The sequence below is a fragment of the Silurus meridionalis genome, chromosome 20 (genome assembly GCF_014805685.1).
Source record: "Silurus meridionalis isolate SWU-2019-XX chromosome 20, ASM1480568v1, whole genome shotgun sequence".
NCBI lineage: Eukaryota > Metazoa > Chordata > Actinopteri > Siluriformes > Siluridae > Silurus > Silurus meridionalis.
The window spans coordinates 14,817,111-14,836,513 of NC_060903.1; the positions used below are offsets into that span (position 1 = coordinate 14,817,111).

The 19,403-nt window shown below is 40.5% G+C and overlaps 2 protein-coding genes across 5 annotated transcripts in view; one reads left to right on the forward strand and one right to left on the reverse strand.

Annotated features, from left to right (window-relative positions):
* The first annotated feature begins 852 nt into the window (after window positions 1-852).
* LOC124402734 (uncharacterized membrane protein C3orf80 homolog) lies at window positions 853-6,875 on the forward strand. 3 transcript variants are annotated; one of them, XM_046875919.1, is made up of 2 exons: window positions 853-2,339; window positions 6,753-6,875. In XM_046875919.1, the coding sequence occupies exon 1, from the start codon at window positions 1,708-1,710 to the stop codon at window positions 2,242-2,244; it is 537 nt and encodes a 178-aa protein (XP_046731875.1). In that variant the 5' UTR covers window positions 853-1,707; the 3' UTR covers window positions 2,245-2,339; window positions 6,753-6,875. The 3 variants fall into 3 exon arrangements, with proteins under 3 accessions (XP_046731875.1, XP_046731873.1, XP_046731874.1); XM_046875917.1 differs by lacking the exon at window positions 6,753-6,875 and adding an exon at window positions 4,282-5,844 and having other exon boundaries at window positions 853-4,034; XM_046875918.1 differs by lacking the exon at window positions 6,753-6,875 and adding an exon at window positions 4,282-5,844.
* Window positions 6,876-8,322: 1,447 nt separating this feature from the next.
* Window positions 8,323-19,403, reverse strand: part of ift80 (intraflagellar transport 80 homolog (Chlamydomonas)) — a 71,096-nt gene continuing 60,015 nt past the window's right edge. For both annotated transcript variants that reach the window (XM_046876738.1, XM_046876739.1), the window contains exons 15-20: window positions 17,770-17,917; window positions 16,507-16,678; window positions 10,374-10,463; window positions 10,074-10,246; window positions 9,869-9,992; window positions 8,323-8,723 (exon numbers count right to left, since the gene is read on the reverse strand). In XM_046876738.1, the coding sequence (XP_046732694.1) occupies window positions 8,613-8,723; window positions 9,869-9,992; window positions 10,074-10,246; window positions 10,374-10,463; window positions 16,507-16,678; window positions 17,770-17,917 (818 nt within the window). In that variant the 3' untranslated portion in view covers window positions 8,323-8,612. The remainder of the gene's footprint in view (window positions 8,724-9,868; window positions 9,993-10,073; window positions 10,247-10,373; window positions 10,464-16,506; window positions 16,679-17,769; window positions 17,918-19,403) is intronic.

Sequence of the window (19,403 nt, forward strand, 5' to 3'; positions counted from 1 at the left end):
TACAATAATAAATCGTGATTTGAACTACAGCTGAAACTACTGCTTTTATTGGAAAATTTGTCATCAGTTTCCAGCCAATCAGAATCCAGATTTTAACCACTGCTTTGGTTGGTTTTGCTTTATATTGTCATTATTATTTTTTAAGTAGGTCTGAAACGATTCCTCTAATTCGATTAATACTGAAGCACCACAGCTGTTTCTCAGCAGTTTCTTCACAGAGTTCCTGAACAGTTTCTCCACATCGTTCTTTAGCAGTTTCTCCACAGAGCTCCTCTGTAGTTTCTCCACGGAGCTCCTCAGCAGCTTCTTCACACAGCTCCTCTGTAGTTTCTCCACAATGCTCTTCAACAGCTCTACACAGAGCTCCTCTGTAGTTTCTCCACAGAGCTCTTCAGCAGCTCTACACAGAGCTCCTCTGTAGCTTCTCCACAATGCTCTTAAGCAGCTCTACACAGAGCTCCTCTGTAGTTTCTCCACAGAGCTCCTCAGCAGCTTCTCCACACAGCTCCTCTGTAGTTTCTCCACAATGCTCTTCAGCAGCTCTACACAGAGCTCCTCTGTAGTTTCTCCACAGAGCTCTTCAGCAGCTCTACACAGAGCTCCTCTGTAGTTTCTCCACAATGCTCTTAAGCAGCTCTACACAGAGCTCCTTTGTTGTTTCTCCACAGAGCTCCTCAGCAGCTTCTCCACGTTAATCTATACATGGCGTTCGCTTTGCGCACAGGAGAAAGGGAAAGAGCAAACGCTCCAGGATCTAAAAAATAAACAATCCCAGACCATTGTGAGCTTGAAACTTTTCAACTTTGCTGCAACAATCTGGTGAAGGATGGTCTGAAGAATGGTTGTGATGGTTCTTACATGTCCAGCTTTTTTCATCATATGAGATCATAGAGATTATATATAGAAGTAAATAAATATTCAGCAGGTTATGGAGCATAACTATGAAGTAGAAGATCTATAATGAATGTTGTAGGTAGTTCAGATGCCTCTGTAGATGAATGACTCATCCAAGGAGAATATTTGGTGCTTCTGTGATTATTTTGGTGGCATGTAGTGGTTCTGACTCTCAGGGGAGATGAGCTCGGATAATTGCGGTTCTAATGAGCGGCTCGGATCTGAATAGCAGGCAGAGGGTCAGTGCGTCTAAAACGCGTGCACGCGCTGACCTTCCCCCTGCACCAGACGTTTTCAGGAGGAACGCACGCGATTTGTCTGATAGCCGGCGACCCACAATTCAGCGCGAGCGCCACGGCTATTTGTCAGAATCAATTTTCAGAAGGGATGCTCTTTATTTTTTTTTTAACGTTTTTGTATGCTGACGTAGACGGGACTGCATGCAGGACGTGCCCGCGCGTAAACCGAAATATTCGAGGAGGATGATGAGGAGGAGGAGGATGAGGAGGAGGATGAGGGTGATGAGGATTGCATTGAACGGGACAGCCGGCGACGTCAGCGATCGATCCTCTGTAGCTCGTTTATGATGTGAGACGAGCGGCTGCACTTTCGCAGAGACGGCAAAAAAAGGGGGAGGAGGATCTCTCGCGTGTTCCGCGCGCGTTCGCGACAATCAGCCGAAAGATCTCGAGTGTGTCAAGCGTCCGTGCATCGCTGAAATTTTGTATTTTTTTTTTCTAATATATTTTTTCATTATTATTATTTTTTTTGGAGGTGGTCTTCAAAGCTCGCACCAGAAAACGGACCGAAAGCATGCGCCAGTTCGCGTTGGACGTCGCGAAGCTCGTGAGCGTGTACGCGGTGTGCGCGTGCGAGGCGTCGCGCGGCTGCGGGGAGTTGCAGTGCGGCGCGCGCGCCAACGGCAGCGCCGCGTCGTCGGGCTGCTGCGACGTGCCCGCGCGCACCTTCGCCGAGCACGCGAGCTGGCTCGCGCGGAAGCTCTCCGGGCTCCTCATCCTGCTCGCCCTGTTCGCCGTGGGCTACTTCGTGCAGCGGCTCGTGTGCCCGCGCCACCGCCGGCGCGGCCGCGCGCAACCCGAGCCCGAATCGCTGCTCGGCGCGCGCGCCACCGCGTCGCAGGACGCGCTCCTGGAGCGCCTCGAGGACGGCGGAGCTGACGGCGGGGTGGATGGCTTCGCGTCGCCCGTCCTGCAGCCGCCGGCCTACGACGAGGTCAAAGACCTGCCTTCCTACGAGGAGAGTGTGCGCGCCGCCGCGGGAAGCGTCAGGCCCCAAGGAGCGAGCCGGGAGAGACCTGAAGCCGCACGGATTTTCAGAAACTCTGTTTGACGTCATCCCTCAATTGTCCTTAGACTATAAACACAACTCATTGAACTGAATTATTCAAGTGCAATTATACAGTTCGTGATGAAGGGGTGTCTTAGGTGAGTCCCACACATGGCCCTGAACTTTTCTAGAGTCCTTTTTTTACACACTATTTATAAGAGACTCTCTGCAGACTGTCTATATTTCTAAGGATTTCTGAATTGAAGAAGGTGAATAGCTGTGGAATGACATTTACAGCGAATGTAACCGGGATAAATGATATAACAAACATCACAAACACTCATCACTACTAATACCAGATGCAGATTTATCTCATAGGCCGGAGACTGTGAAACTGTCATATGCCTCATATACACATATGACTGTTTTTTTTTATGCACAATCATATATGGAGGAAAAATACTTGATCAGGACTCACCTGGGGTAGACCACTTCACAACACTCTACCCAGCTGTGCAGGAGGCTATAATACCAAGGTACACATCTGGGGACATGGAGGCAAATTGAGTTCAGCTGACGTAGGAAACCATGTAAATCAACCAAAGAATGTATCTTTGTTTCGTGCAGATGTGTAACACAAGCTAGGAATTTGATTTCTATTTCCAGCCTCTGTGTTTAATAAGGTGTAGTGCGAGACTATTCTTTTACATCCCGAGTGCAATAAAGCACTACAATAAAAATAGTCGACGCCGTTCCTGATTCGAGGCCTGTGGTTTCCTGCAGTTCATTAATCCGATTCTGTGCGTCCCGTATCGTTTTTCGCAAATGTTTGATTGTATCCACCGGCGGCAGGCCGTTAATGCACGAGGCTTTAACGTAAACGCATTACTCGGGATACGTGGTCATTAGGTTACAAGATCTGATGCGTAAATACGGGCTTGGCGATTAAATATCCATATCAAACTTCCTCTGTCAACAGACGATTCGGCCCAGCAACACAGGTTATTCAATATGGGTCTTGCTGGTCGAATAGAGGGAGGGGGGGAAACAAATCTGAGCCCAGATCAATGGGCATTATGGGGCTATAAGAAGAGCAGGACTTTTTGGTGTTCGGGCTGCTTTTTGGAGACTCGATACAATCCGTTGGAAAACAGCTCGGAAGTGTTTTCATCATAAATGATGAATTAGTGCTATTTTTGCACACACCTTGAGCGATGGAGACACTTGTTAATGGACTGACCACCAAAACCGAGATCAGAGTCTTTGACCTCTAGTGCCCCAGCGGGACCGCGTGTGCACTTAGGACAAGGTTTTACAGAAAGTGCGCTCCTCGTTGAGTCATATCTGGCCTGTCGATAGCCATTCCATCATTCATGCATTAAGACGCTCCTTTCTGACATTCAAGATTTCTCAGAAGCGGATTCACAACTTTCGCAAACAAGCGCAACGGCTTCCACAATCAACGTGTCCATTCCTAAAGACGGAGTGGACAGTGCATGCGTCGATTGGCATGATCGTTTTATTTTATCATTTATCCCATCTGAGGCGTGCTGTGTGCGAAGCTTCCTGTTAAACGATCATCTATTTAACCTGCTCAACTGGTTAGAACATTAAAAACTGTAGTTACTCCGGGATTTCACATCATAAAATCCCATTGCTCAGAGAATCCACAGGTCAAGGAACTGTTTAAACATGGATGCGTTTCCTGATTTACACGCACACTTTTAAATTCAGTCAAGGCAATAATCTGATTAATGTATGTAAGACTCACTAAATGACTGGCTACAGAGTCCTGCACTGATTTTCTTTTCCTAACGGCAGAAACAGCACGCCATGAAAACAACAATCTACAGGTGTATATCCATTTAAATCTAATAAAGACTTCCATATTTACCTAAAATATTATTTCCAGAGTACTGGAAGCATCATTATTATTATTATTATTATTATTATTATTATTATTAATATTTACTCATTAATTCAGATTTTCAATTAAACCTAAAACTAATGCAAACTACAGACAGTTGACAAACTAAAGGAAACCCATACTAGCCTAACACTGTGTGTGTGTGTGTGTGTGTGTGTGTGCTGCAAATCTAGGGTTACTTCTATACATTTCTATTCAGGATGACTCCGCCCACTCACACAGAGCACAAGTGGCCATTGCATTATTTGTATTTCTTTAAAAAAAGGGGGAAACATGAACAGGGTCGCTCCAGTACAGTTCCAGAGACTTGAAGCATCGACACAAAGGAGCTTTTAAGCAAAATCACGGTTGTGTTGTTGTTGTTTTTTTGTCTTTAATTTCCCACATTTTATTGTATTTTCTTTTTTCTGCTCGCTATCCGAGACCACTCATTTTGCATATTTTATGTAACGAACATTTACACTACACCTCGAACCATTATATCTTTTTAAGGCACAGTTTGTCTTTGCTTAGTTCAGGCTTCCTTTCACAAATAAATGGCAAAATGAACGTTTATTAAAACGCTTCGCTGCCAGAACATATATAAACCGCACAATCAAAACCTATGCAGCATCGGCCGGATTTGTACGATCGCATGCTACATATTTGACTTTGGCATAAGCCGTGCCGTTTTCCTGGTGTTTATACTTTCACAAGCTGATCGTTCTGTTCAAAGCAAGTTTTTTTTCTAAATCTAAATTGTGTAGATCGACACTGGACACTTGGGGGGGATTAAAACATCTGGATTTGGATTAGGGAGATTTACTGTGAAAGCACTGATCCACAGAAGGAGTTGTTTTAATGTTAGAAGAAATCATGTTAAAAATATTAAAGAAAGAAATAATACACATCCAGATGTTTACATGATGTTTACACTGTATGATTACGATCATGTGTTTGCTGTTGAATGTCATAAAAGAGCATACGAGGTCGTAATGCCAAGTAACAGATGACCGATTTGCGACCAAAGATGGCCAACGATGGAGAGCAAACAAGGAATAGCTTAAAAAAATGTATAAAAAAAAAACCACAATATGATCTCAAGCTCACTTTGAAAAATGTTTCAATCGATGTGAACGCATTTTCTGCACAAACCCAGTTACATGACGTAGTCATTTCCTTTTAATGCACATCTGTCACTGGAGGATCTCCAATGTATAACCTGACATGGACTACACTATATGGACAAAACTATTGAGATCCCTGATGAACATATGTGGCCAAACCATAACCACCAAACATGGAGGCATGTTTTCTAGGATGTCTTTAGCATGTCTATTGCTTTTATTCGAACTAGGACACCCAAACCTATGACAGTGCACAAAGCCAGCTCCATGAAGATATGTTTTCCATGGGTTGGACTGGAAGAGCTTTCGTGTCCTGCTATAGAGCTCTGACCTCAACCCTACGGAACAATTTTGGCATGAATTGGATCGCCGAATGCAACCCCAGGCCTCCTCACCCATCATCAGTATTTGACTTCACTAACACCACTGTGGCTGAATGAGCACCATCTCCACAAGCACACTCCAAAATCTAGTGGAACATCTTCCCAGAAGAGTGGAGGGTAATATAAGAGCAAAATTGGAATGAGTGTGGAACAGGATGCTCAGAAAGCACATACGTTCAGGTGTGCGCAAATTTTTGTCCGTTATAGTACACGCAGTGTGTTAAATAAAGAAGGATTTTCAAGATTTTACCGGAGTCAGATTGTACATTTTTTTTTGACAATAACAAAAAAAGACCCTTTTTACAGTATGGCTAATCAGATATTCTGATTTACAACCCGAAACATTTTGTATTTTGCATAGCTTTCAGTGACGTTTCTTTTAAAGTTGTGAAAATAACAGGAAAATAACGTTCCAGAAGAAAAAATTAAAATCTTTCCTGTTTTCTCAGAGGTCTCTATTTAACATGCCTGGAATCCATCACTTATTAAAATCTGAGCACTCCACTGTCCCTTGAAAGAAAATCTGAGATTAATATCTAACGATCGGCACGGAAGCAATAGGGCTTGATGACAGTGAGTCTGGAGCACAAGACTGACCACAAATGCTCGGCTGTAACTCACTTAAAATGACGAACCTGATGGAAGCCATTAGTTTTATGGTACGTCATAGATCTGGCTAAGTACATGTCAATGCAGAGATCTCTTCACATAGAATGAATGAAGCGGTTATGGTTGGGGTGGGGGGGATGGTATGAAAAAATTGACCGGAAGCTGGGTTATTAAAAAGGGAGAGATGTGAGAAAAAACTTAAGGAAGGAGCCGAGAGCTGCTTATTGACCATAACAGTCAAACAAGATACAAAAAATAACGAGAGAAGGGGAAAGAATGAGCAAACAAATCCAACACCTATTCTAGAGGGGTCCAAAGACCAGTTTAGCAACTGGCAGGTGGGAGCGTATAGCATGTGTACAGCGTCTTCCATGCCCTGATATTGGGACGGAACCCATTTTTGAGGACCTCTGCTACAAAGTATAAAATTCTGCTGATATAATCTGTCATAGTTTCACAAATCCATCTAAACCCATTAGTCATAAATGATTTTATATAACTCGTAATGCTGTGAATGGTTTTTTTTTTTCTTTCCCCCTCCCACAGTGACTAGATCATGCTCTGAAAAGCTTATTGCGACACACTTGAAAGGAGGAAACGTATATACAGGCACATGGAACAAAGTTTCTCTACCTCTACTAATAATCCTTAAATTAGCACATCTAACAAAAAAAAAACAAATAAATCTGTTACCAATTTTTCTCCCAACAGAGTTTCAGACTAATTTATTCCTTATGTAATAACGAATCAGTTTTAGAATGTATTTATTAAAAGAGACTTAAAGAACGTTTGGAAAAAAGGATGAGAAAAAACATTTGGGAAAAGTGATGGGAAGTTCGGATCATTTTAGCGACTTGGTTCTTTGAAACTCGTTCATCAAAACGAACAAATCTGGGTTTTTTTGTCGTTTGATCAAAAATGAAATGTGACATTTTTAATAAGCAGATCCTCCGACACGTCTACATACACAAACTTTGACTATCGATTTTTTATTGACAAATTACGAGAAACAGAATGAGTAGCTTCACCTTTCATATTTTCTGGTCCGTATCGTTAGTATTTTTGTCACGTGACCCCCACAGTTATTGTAAAAAATAATGGCATGATTCAGACTAAAAAAAAAACTGATCTGTTGCATTGGGCAGACTACTCGTTCTACTAAATCACATTAAAGACTCGTTTGAAATGAATGAATCGTTGAAGAACGATCCGTCGCTACGGTGCTGCTGGTGGTCCGCGGCTACTGTGCCGCTGCTTGATGTTTGGGGACCCCTGATGTAACGCCAGTAAACTTGTAAAATTGGCTGGGGATTTACAGTGAGTATTTAGTCAAGGACTCAGTGTTCACATATAAAAATTCACAATGTGCTTTATTAAAAAACTATAACAGGAGGATATTTGTAACAATCGCAACCGTAACATTGAATCAGATGTGGAAAGTAACGAAGTACAAAAAAAAGATTTTTCTGGTATCAGTATTTTTACTTCACTGTTTATTTTTTGGACAAATTTTTCCTTTCACTCATTAAATCTTTTACACAAATATCTGTTCTTTATACTTCTTACATTTTCAAAACAGCCTCGTTACTTTAGTTTTAATCTATTTGGTGACATGATCAATATTTGTTCTTTTTATTAGGCACGGTTTTCAGCCCATCAACCTACTTCCTGTCATTGTGCGGCTTTTTCAACCTGCTACTTGTGTATCATTTTTTTGGCTCTCGCGCACCACAGACGTAGGCTAGTTTACGAAGCTAACAACTAGCGTGACAGGAGGCGACAAGTAGTCTGGGGTTAACGTGGATGAGACAGAGGGTGTCAGTGATGTAAACATGACTGAGAGCAGAGACTTTCCTGATCATCATCATCTTTTCTCTGCTTGTGTTCTATATGGTGGATGTTCAGCCTGAATACTTTCCTTAGGTAACAAAATGTGAATTTTTTTTTTATTAATATATTAATATGAGGTCCAGTTACCAGCATGACACTAAAACGTGTAGCAGTAATGACTACTTTTTACTAAAGTACATACCAAACCAAGTGTGTATATTTTGAGATGGACTCGACTATCAATCCGCTCTTCCGCACCATGCGAACAAAAAAAGCCAAGGCGCACTTGATTCGATGTGTATTTATTAAATAGCGTATGAACATCATTAAATAAGGGCTTTAGTTTCTACAAAAAAATATAATTGCATACAAAACATCTTATAAAGACTTCAGCGCTTCACGATTACGCCCTGATTTGAATGACTGAAGCATCGATGTGCTCGAAAGAACCCGCGGAATAAGGAGAGGACACGGATAACTGGCGGGTTACTCAAAAGTTTACTTATCCGAAGCTCCATCTGAGGTCAGGAGTAAAAGCGAGGGTCCTGTGGAGTTTTACCGGGGAAGGTCTGTTTTTCAGCGGTGAGACGCCACGCTGCTCCTGACAGAAGAGTTGGCAGCTCGCTCTCTTTCTTTGGCTAGCTCCATCTCAATCTTGGACTGGATCTTCTCCCAATCCACCTCCACCTCCACCCACACACACACACACACACACACACACACACACACACACACGTCATGCCTGAGCACACGCTGGGCAATAATAGCAGGGTAGGAAAGGATAATTTGTGTATTCGTTCTGGACTACTGATTACCTGATTAAATCAGCAGCGGCAGCGTGGAGGATTAACCGAACTAACTCGTGTACTCCTATACAATTATTCATCTGAATTGGGTTTCGTTTAAAAAGTGATCTACCGTGACAATAAATAAAGCATTGGCCACATTTCCATTTCATGAAAAACCGGGGGCCGAGGCGGATTATCAGTGTGTCATGTTTCGCTGTTCTGTTTGACAGGAGGAGTAATGTTACGTCAAATTTTTTATTTTTACATTTATGCCATTTAGCAGACGCCTTTATCCAGTGGTGGACGGTAACAAAGTAAATGTAATACGTTACTGTACTTAAGTAGCTTTTTCACGTATCTGTTTTTTACTTACGTGTTTCCATTTGGGGAGACTTTTAATGCACTACATTTCAAAGTCGTTCCTTTTTATTTACGAGTGGATAAAAAAATGTACCTGCTTAAACACGCAGCAATCCACCAATCAGTGTCGAGCGTGCGCTCTGTTTTAAACTTGTTTTGATTGTAGCTTGGCGGTATCTACTTAGCACGAAGTTCAGCGTCAGTTTAACAGCAAGCAGAACATTTTGTGAGGAATGAATAATGGAAGAAACTCCTGACTGTAACTTGCCACAATGTGACCTTATTTGCTAGATTTGTTTTTAAGTAGTTGAAAAGGTTTTGGGTTGATGATAATTTGAATAAATCTCAATCAGTGTAATTAATATCATTCTATTAATAGATCGGTGTGCTGAGAGTATTAGAGTCTTTTCCACCACTGGTGATAGACAGCTAAAAGAGCATGGGGTCAAAAAAATGGTCAATCGTATTTATAGACGATAAACTGACCCCTTGGCTAATAGGAGGGTTAATAACTTTAATTTAAAAATATCCTTCTCGCATATTCATCTCGAAATACCTCATATTAGTATTCTGAACTCACCCGATTCCTCACAAGATCACGCCTATTCAGAGCGTTATCTGCTCCTGAAATTGCATCATTTGAACGAAATTGAAGAAAATTGAAAAGAAAGAGATTCGAATCACCCCTTCAGAGTACTGCAGGAAATGCTTGTTGGTTTCTTCCTTGCGAAAGTTTTGCAGGAACTTCTGTCTGTAAGCGAGGACCGTGTCCACGTGGGTTTTGTGCTTCACTGCCAGTTCCAAAGCTCTGAGGAAACAGCTGTGTTAGACAAAATCATCTTCTCTCTCTTTCACACACACATATACACATTTGCACACAACATCGAACCTGTCCCAGTTGAAGAGGTCAATATGGACCTGAATCGCCTGGTATATGAGGCCTGCTTGCAGTAATGTAGCTTCAGCTTCTTGTACTTGTCCACTGAAAAGCAGTGTATGAGCCAAGGAGGATTCCTTAGAGGGCAAATCCTTTATAAATTTTATATACTGCACTTTATCCACCTATAGAGATCGGACGCAACACACAGACACAAACACTTTCAGTTTAAAAGGAATGCAGATTCCGGGGGCATTAAATTATAAATGCTGGCTTTTCTGAGCATTACATTATAAATTACAGTATGCTCACCTCTCGGATGGCTGCATAAGCTGTCTCGGCTGTGTTAAGCTCTCTGTTAGCCATGGCCATGCCAGCCAGACACGCCCACAAGGCCTGGTCCTGCAAAACACACACACGGAAACTTTCATTCCCTCAACAAGCAAGATGCACACGATGGTCTTTGCATAGAAATACTTGTTTTGATGCTTCTTTCTCCTGAGTTTTTCCCCACTGGTATCATGCTTGTAAATAACAGATGGAGACGTCTATCTGTGCATCTGTGCATGGGATAGTGCCGACTAATAAAAGTTGTAGGAGTGGAAAGGTAGTGGAAAACCTCGGCTGAATTCTGGAAAAGTGTCAAAATTCAGGGTTCTTTCCGGTTTACTTTTTTTGTTTACTCTGTGTATAACTTAGAAAGAGTAATGCGATTTGCTGGCATGGGGGGAAAAAAAAAAGCGAACGTACAATAACTTACATAAATAATTCAGCGTGCGATCAGATAGCGGCTGTTAAAATGTCCGCCGTCCTCCTCCTGCACCAGAGCCGGAATGAAATGTTTCTCCTGTGTTCGAGGCGAAATTGCTCTTATTATCTTTCAAATCGGGGAATTTTCGATATTCAAGCACGGAGAAAAAAAAAACTGTAATTGTGTTTACGTTGCACTTTAATGCAATGGGGGGAAAAAAAGTCCCAAAATCCAACGCACTGTACTTGATGTGCTGATGTGCACCGTCCTCCAGCTGTGAAAGAAGAGGTAAATCTGTGTGGGTTTTTTTGAGGAAAATGTAATTGGGTGGAGTTTCTAAGATGGCATTGATCCTCAGATGATCTCATGACCTGACAGAGGGATGATAAGGACAGGAAGGTCATTAGACTGGCGTCTCTGATGGGACAGGGATGCTAATAGGGCCGTTTTTATTTTCCCCTCTCTCTCTGTATGAAGCTCGTAACAGTAGCGCTGTGGGCCAGATCGATTAATTAACCACATAGAGGGAGAACAGGAAAGGAGAGATCAGTGCAGGAGCAGGGCCCTGAAATAGACAGAGTACTTATACACTGCGATTAAGATTCTACAAACAACTAAGAGCAGACAGTATGGTGTAATCATGCGCTGTCTCTGTTTAAAAAAAAAATGAAACGTTCCTGCTCTACTCCACTACTGTTCACCAGGCGTGAAGTGGCTGCTTAATGCACCGTCATTTAGCGATCTTCAGCACCGGAGCTATTAGTCAGCATTAAGTCACTCACGGCCTTGTTGTGTGTAAGTGTGTGTTTCACAATATTGTCCCAGTAAAAACTCAACACTGTTCTTACACTAACTTTTACCCGGTGTCCTCCTGGACAGGACACCCTAGTTCTCCTCCTCCTTCTCCTCAACCTCTTCCTCCTCCCTGTCCACTCCCTCTCCGGGAAGAGCCACGCCACGGCAACGTTTACCAGAAATACAGAACACCCGCGTCGCTGTGTTCCTCATCACGTCCCCACTGACCACCCCAAACTCCACCTGTTTAACCGGACACTCGGCAGCAACATACTGAACACATCACTTTAGACACTTTCGCAATAGACCAGATGTAAAAAAAAAGTCAGTTTCTGTTACATTAAAAAAACCTAACGATTAAAGAAAAAAAAACAACTGTAAAGTTTCCGACCCACATGAATGCTTGGAAAGCAGCGAATGAAGCAAGTACACAAGTTAGTAAGCTAGTAAGTGAGTAAACGAATAAATATGTAAGCAAGTAAATAAGTAAGCAGGCAACTGAGCAAGTAAACAAGTTACTAATTAAGTAAAAAAAAGTGAATATGTAAGCAAATAAACAAGTAAGCAAGATGGTTACAGGTGAATATATAAGCAGGTTAGTAGAGAAACAAGTAAGAGAATACGAAAGCAAGTAAACAAGTAAATCAACATGTAAATAACAAATAAACAAATGAATAAGTAAACAAATTGGTATGTAACAAGTTAGAGAACATATAGGCATGTTAGTAGGTAAACAACTGAATAAAACATAACATAAATAAGTAAACAAATAAGTGAATATGTAACAAGTTAGTAGTAAAACAAGTGAATATGTTAGCAAGTAAACAAATAAATAGGTAAACAAATTGGTATGTGACAACTAAGAGAACATAAGTTGGTAGGTAAACAAGTAAGTGAAAATGTAAACAAGTAAATAAATAAATAGGTTTGCATGTTTATAAGTACGTAAACAAGCGAGTAAGTGAATTGAATTCAGTAAACAAGTGAAAACATGAGAAAGCAAGTAAATAAGCAAGTAAACAAGTACACAAGTAAAGATGTAAGTAAGAAGATGATATTATTAAGATTATTTCCAAACCTAGTCTAATTTCTAATTCAGATTATTCATTTAAATGGATTATATTGAAAAAGAAGCAAAAACGCTTGAAACGCAGCCTTCTTTCCTTTATACGTGGTCGCGTTAAATTTTTCATTTACTTAAACTAGGACCCAGACTAATTCGATCATGAGAACGCCTCTGTCCACAAAGCCAGCTCCATGAAGATATGGTTTACATGGGTTAGAGTGGAAGATCTTGCGTGGCCTGCTATAGAGCTCTGCCCTCAACCCTAATTAACTCCTGTGGGATAAATTGGAACACCCCGGGCCTCCTCACCTCACCTGACTTTACAACACACTTGTGGCTGAAGGAGCACAAACCTCAACAAGCGCAAAAAAAAATCTAGAACATCTTCTGTCTATATAATATGATCGATCTTTTGCAAACAGTAATCAAATAACAACTTACGCATTATATTATCGTATACAGAAGATCTGCGGAGTAAAGAAAACCGTTACACGGTACAAATCAAATGGTAACAAATAACATCACACAGTATGCGTTTATAATACTCATTACAAGAGCAGCTACTTAGATTAGATCGATGGCTACCATTACTTATCTACAAATGATCCAGGTTGCCAGGGGAACAGTTCAGGACTAACAGTTGTGTAATGCCATACTGGGACTCCCTTCGGGCTCTGCGGTTAAAGCAGCAGAATGCTGGGAGAGTGAGGATGGAGAGCACAGCTGCCTGCTGTGTGCATTAATTGCTGGGTGGAGGCCTGTTCTTTACGGTAAATGGTGACACATGAACTAATTAGAAACAAAATCAAACCACGCTGGCACAAACATACAGTACAGTCAGGCAGGCGAGCGTGGACGCTCCATCTGCCCAAAGCTCATACCGGCTCCCAATTAACGCTGCCCAAACACCAGCCAACAGCAAAAGTCATAAAGACAGCATGCAGTTTTGTTTCGAAAAAAGGAGCACGACTCGGATTTTGCAATTACGCAAGTACATAAGGGAGGCAAAAGGAAAAAGGGAGGGAAGGGGGACAAAAAAAAAAAGCAAGTTAGCAAGAGTTTATTTAATAAGCAAGAAGAGAGAAAGACGCACATAAAAGTAACAAGAAATCATTTGTTTGGCACTTTTTTTTTTTTTACTAGAGTGCATGAAGTGAAAGACAATAGAATAAAATACAGTCAGACTGGTCAGTTTTTGAATTTAACTGTGACTCGGATTTCATCCACACAATCATTTGTTCGCCACAGACAGAACTGTGGTTCTACAGACGTCTAGGATGCACACTGATCTCACACTGAAGTTAACAATGTGAAAAAATTCCAAACAAAAAAAAAGTTTTAAAAAGTGTGCACCGGATACGAGTCGGCTTTTGTATCGCGATGCATCGTTTTTTAACACATTTGAATCGATTTATACATTTATTTATATATAAGTATTAGTAGATGCGTATTTGGAACTAGAAATCGCACTGCATCGTAATAGGGGTGAATCGTATCACATCGAATTTGAAGCTGCTTCGTATGTATCTTTAATGTATCGTATCGTTGGCTATGAATCGAGACGCAAAAAAAACGCATCGTCATCACATATGGAGATGCACATGTCTACTATTTATATATAGTATTCATACATATGTATGTGTTCAACCCAAATAAACTCTATCTCCATGAAGCTGGCTTTTTTACACAAGGGCATCGTCATGCTGGAACCGGTTCAAGTTCTACCAGAAAGTTTCTTAGTTGGTATAAGATGTGAGACATGTGACATCTATGTCTCTTCTCTGCCGTGTCCTTTAAAACTTTTCTATATCGTATCGTTTTGTGTTTTAAATCAAAGCCAGTACCCGGTTTGGTTTTGGCAGAAGACGGTAGCCATTTCTTGGAGAGTCTCAATACTGGAGAACGAGTGCAAGACCTCCTTCTCCCCCAGGACACAGCATAGATTATATTGTATATTACTTCTACTGTATATTATTTCTACTGGATATTTTATAGGGCATAAAACATGAAATACTGACATAAATTTCGATGGGAATGAAATCCCCGGGACACTCGGCAGGGTCTGAAAAAACAAAATGTGAACATGTACAAATATAACTCCCACACTTCTACTTCTGAAACTAATACACACACATTTTCTGTGCATGCATAGACCTGTATAAATGTTTGCATGTGTGTGTGTGTGTGTGTATGTGTGTGTGTGTGTGTGTGTGTGTGTGTGTGTGTGTGTGTGTATCCCACTCTATGGTCTAATTTAAATGGGACTTTCCCAGACTCATGAAAGCTCAGCCATATGTCCAGTGTCCCGCTTGTCTCCCTTTACAGCTCACAATGTGCAAGCAATTGAACTCTCAACTAATGGAACAATTAATTAGAAATCATTAGCCCCAGGCCATGTTAAAACAGTTCGCCTCGGCCTGTGTAATTCACTCTGCGTCACATCACTCTCACCGTAACTACTGTATACAGTACAGAGCGCGAGCTGATCTCTCTCCACATTCCCAACACAGAATGGACAGGCTATCTCCATGCTGCAGCCTGCAATGTTTTGTCTTCTCATTATCATTCACCCCCCTCTCCCACCCCCATCCAAAGAATTACTGCGTTTTATCAAACTGTCAGCGAGGAAAATAAGTAAGGTAGCTGTTTAAACAGGACCCGGGAGGAATGTTTACGCTCATGTGCGCTCCTGTTCGTATTATAAATACAGATACAATATCGTCAAATTGCATCATTCACGAGACGTCTATTCTTTACTGATGCAAGTTAAACGAAGAAAGAAAGAAAGAACGAAAGAAAGAAAGAAAGTTTCAGTATTCATTGTATGTATCATAAACTTATTTATATATTATATAAAATTATATAAAGTACTGATGAGAGAAAGAAAAAAGGAAAGAAAGACATGAAGGAACAAACAAATAATGAAGGGAAGGAAGGAAGGAAGGAAGGAAGGAAGGAAGGAAGAAGAAAGAAAGAAAGAAAGAAAGAAAGAAAGAAAGAAAGAAAGAAAGAAAGAAAGAAAGAAAGAAAGAAAGAAAGAAAGAAAGAAAGAAAGAAAGAAAGAAAGAAAGAAAAGTTCCAGTATTCATTGTATGTATTATAAACTGTTATATAAAGTACTGATAAGAGAAAGAAAAAGGAAAGAAAGACAGGAAGGAAGGAAGAAACAAAGGAAGGAAGGAAGGAAGGAAGGAAGGAAGGAAAGAAAGAAAGAAAGAAAGAAAGAAAGAAAGAAAGAAAGAAAGAAAGAAAGAAAGAAAGAAAGAAAGAAAGAAAGAAAGAAAAGTTCCAGTATTCAGTGTATGTATTATAAACTGTTATATAAAGTACTGATAAAAGAAAGAAAAAGGAAAGAAAGACAGGCAAGAGAGGGATTGAGGGAAGGAAGGAAGGAAGGAAAGGAAGCAAGGAAGGAAGGAAGGAAAGAAGGAAGGAAGGAAGGAAGGAAGGAAGAAAGGAAGTGCTAGTATTGATTGTATGAATTATAAACTGTTATATAAAGTACTGATGAGAGAAAAAAAAAAAGGAAAGAAAGACAGGAAGGACGAACAAAGAAAGAAAGAAAGAAAGAAAGAAAGAAAGAAAGAAAGAAAGAAAGAAAGAAAGAAAGTTATATAATAATCTGATGCAAAATGTATAAAATATTTTTTTTTATATCCAACTTTTTAAAAAATAAACAAAAAAAGAAAAGCAAGGGACAGAAGTGAGGCAGTCGGAAAGAAGCTCAGGATGTATATGCTGGGAGAAAAAGGCAAACAAAGTACATCCTGGTTTTATTATTACACCAGAGCACATATCAGTGTAATAATGTGTATTAATCTACTTCCCCTTACCTTGGCGAAGTGGCACAAACAGAGGGCTTCCTCCCAGCGGGCGGAGCCTGTGTACTCGTGCAGCATGGTGGCATAGGGTGGCATAACGCTGTACACCAACGAGCCATCGGATCGCCTTAGGGTCACCTGTGTGCCTGTGTAGTTGAGGATATGTGGAGTGCTGCTGAACTCACTGCAGGAGAAACAAGCACATGACCAAGTGAATGGTTTGTGAGCAGGGAATTGATCATTCTATATTGCAAGCTTTATGAAGGTATGGTGTACAAGGTTCCTACACATTTTTCATTTCAAAATGTCATACTTTTCCAGAGTGAAATATGCAAACGTCCCTAAATTTTTAAGACCATATTTAAGATCTGAAATAATGATTTTAAATTCAGACTATAACATGCGTACGTTACAATTTCTGATGTATGTCAGGGTCAAAATCTCTAATGTTTTCCATGTGTGCAGTCATGGCAATTGCTGCCTCACAACAACCAATCACAGCTGTGCAGATCACAGCTCCTAACTCCATAGAAAAAGCACCTTTTGGCCATGTCTACACTAATACATTTTTGTTTGTAAACGTTTTTTTTCTCTCTGTTTTGGCTTTTTGTTCATACTGAGACAGCGTTTTTCAGTCAACGGAAATGTAGCTGAAAACGCCATCCAAAGAGGTGTAAAGTACATAAACGCTAGATGGAAATGACTCAGAGTACAGGGACGCAAGCGTTTCAGACCGGATGAGCAACTTTTGAGAAACGGTTCAGAATGTATCCAGATTAATGTATTAATGTATTAATGTAACATAGTCTTTGTTTTCTAAAAAAAAAATTTCTTTTTTTTTTTTTTCTTTTTTACAAATTCTTAATTTTATATTTCAGAAAACCGAATCGGGAAAGAAAGACCTGACCTGGAAATCACTTAAAATAAATTCCATACTTTTCCAAAAAGCATAGGACCCCTGTGTATACAACGGTTGGAGTAGAAGATCTTGAGTGGCCTGCTATAGATCCCTGACCTCACCCCTGTTAAACATCTTTGGGATAAATTGTCTGTACCCAAGGCCTCCTCACTTCACCTACATCTGTACCCTGACTTTACTAAAACCCTACTAGCTGAATGACCCCAAATCTCCTCAAGCACACTCCAATATCTAGTGGACCTTCTTCCCAGAAGAGTGGAGGACAGCAAATGGGGAATAGATGTGGAACTAGATGATCAGAAAACACAATTGTTGTCAGGTGTCTGCACCGAAGTATGAGTGAGAATGTGTCTTACCTGCCATCCTTGGTGAAGAGTGTGTTGGGTAGCAGGTCCTTGTCTACAAACACAACACTGGGGTAGTACCACACAGTGAACTGGGTGTCTTGGATTCCACACAAGATGTTGGCTGAGTCATTCCAGGCTATAGTGTGAACCATAGAGCCTGAAAGAAAAAAAAAAGAAATGAGAGAGAGAAAGAGCATGAACGAATGAGAGGTCATTAATAATAGTGGTCTTTCGCTGCATTATGGATGTTGAACTACGACTGTAATGTACATGAAACATGTTATTAAACAATAACACTAAAGTGCACAGAAGAACAGCACTTCCTGTCTCTGACTCTGTTAGTATGCTAGTAAGAAAAGATCCACAAACTTCTGAAAAGGTTTGAGAACAATATACTTTGACCAACTAAAAAAATCCTGGATACACTTATGAAAGAAGGCTCCAAGTTCAAGTGAAAGGAAAGTTCACTGCCTCCAAAGTCTTTCTATACAATATCAATATTTCTATATTGTCTGCCTCTAAATATGTGGTAATATTTTGGGGAAGATCCACATATGGCTGGGAAAGTCAGGTGTGCCAATACTTTTGTCCATATAGTGTATTATGTCGGTCAGTCATGTGGCTGCAACATGATGCATAAAAGCTTCAGTTAATGTTCAGTTAGGTTTTTCCATTCTATTATAGAGTACCTTATATAGTGAGCATATATAGTGAACAGGAAGCCATTTGGGGAAAAAGAAAAATCATTAATACATTAGTACGAGATGCTGTTAAAGTTTTACACTGTATGTGGGTGTTGGAAAAATGTAAGTAATGTATATTTAAAATTAAAGATCAGCAGCAGGATCCATTAATCCATTAATATTGATAAAATCGTCTTGATTACCTTCGCTTAGAAAGATATTATATATATATATATCTACACAAACTAAGAAAGAACGCGTATGGAATAAGGCAGTAAACAAACAAATGTTAAACATCGCAGAATATGTTGTACCAGAATATGTGGAATGTTTTTCGAACAATCTTGAGGAATTTCCAGAGGTGTTAAGTACTTGTTGGCTTCTTTTACTTTACTCCCCAATCCAACTCCAACCATCTCATCTGGATTTAGAGGCCAGGTCATCTGAGGCAGCACTCTATCACTCTCCTTATGGAACAAATAGCTCTTACATAACCTAGAGGTGCGTTTGGAGTCTTTGTTCTATTGGAAAACAAATGATGGTCCCACTAAGTGCAAACCAAATGGGATGGCATGTTGCTGCAAATTGCTGTGGTAGCCATGCTGGTTTAGACTAAATCACCAACAGTGTTGCTAGCAATGCAACCCCACACCACACCTTCTCCACCATGCTACACCGTGGGAACCACACATTTAGGAACCGTCCAGTCACCCTCTGTACATCTAACAAAGACACAGTGGTTAGAACAAAAAATCTGAACTCATCAGACCAAAGGACAGTTTTCCACTGATCTAATGTCCATTTCTTGTGTTTCTTGGCAAGTTTCTTCTGTTTGTTCTAGTTTCTTTGCCCCATGAAGGCCTGACTCACTCAGTCTCTTTTAAACATTGGAAGTATGTCTGCCACCTAAACTTAGTAAAGCGTTTAAGTAAATGTGGTTTCTGAAGCTGGTAATTTTAA

Coding starts and splice junctions, on each gene's coding strand:
- LOC124402734 (XM_046875919.1), top strand. CDS start 1,708: ATGCGCCAGTTCGCGTTGGACGTCGCGAAGCTCGTGAGCGTGTACGCG.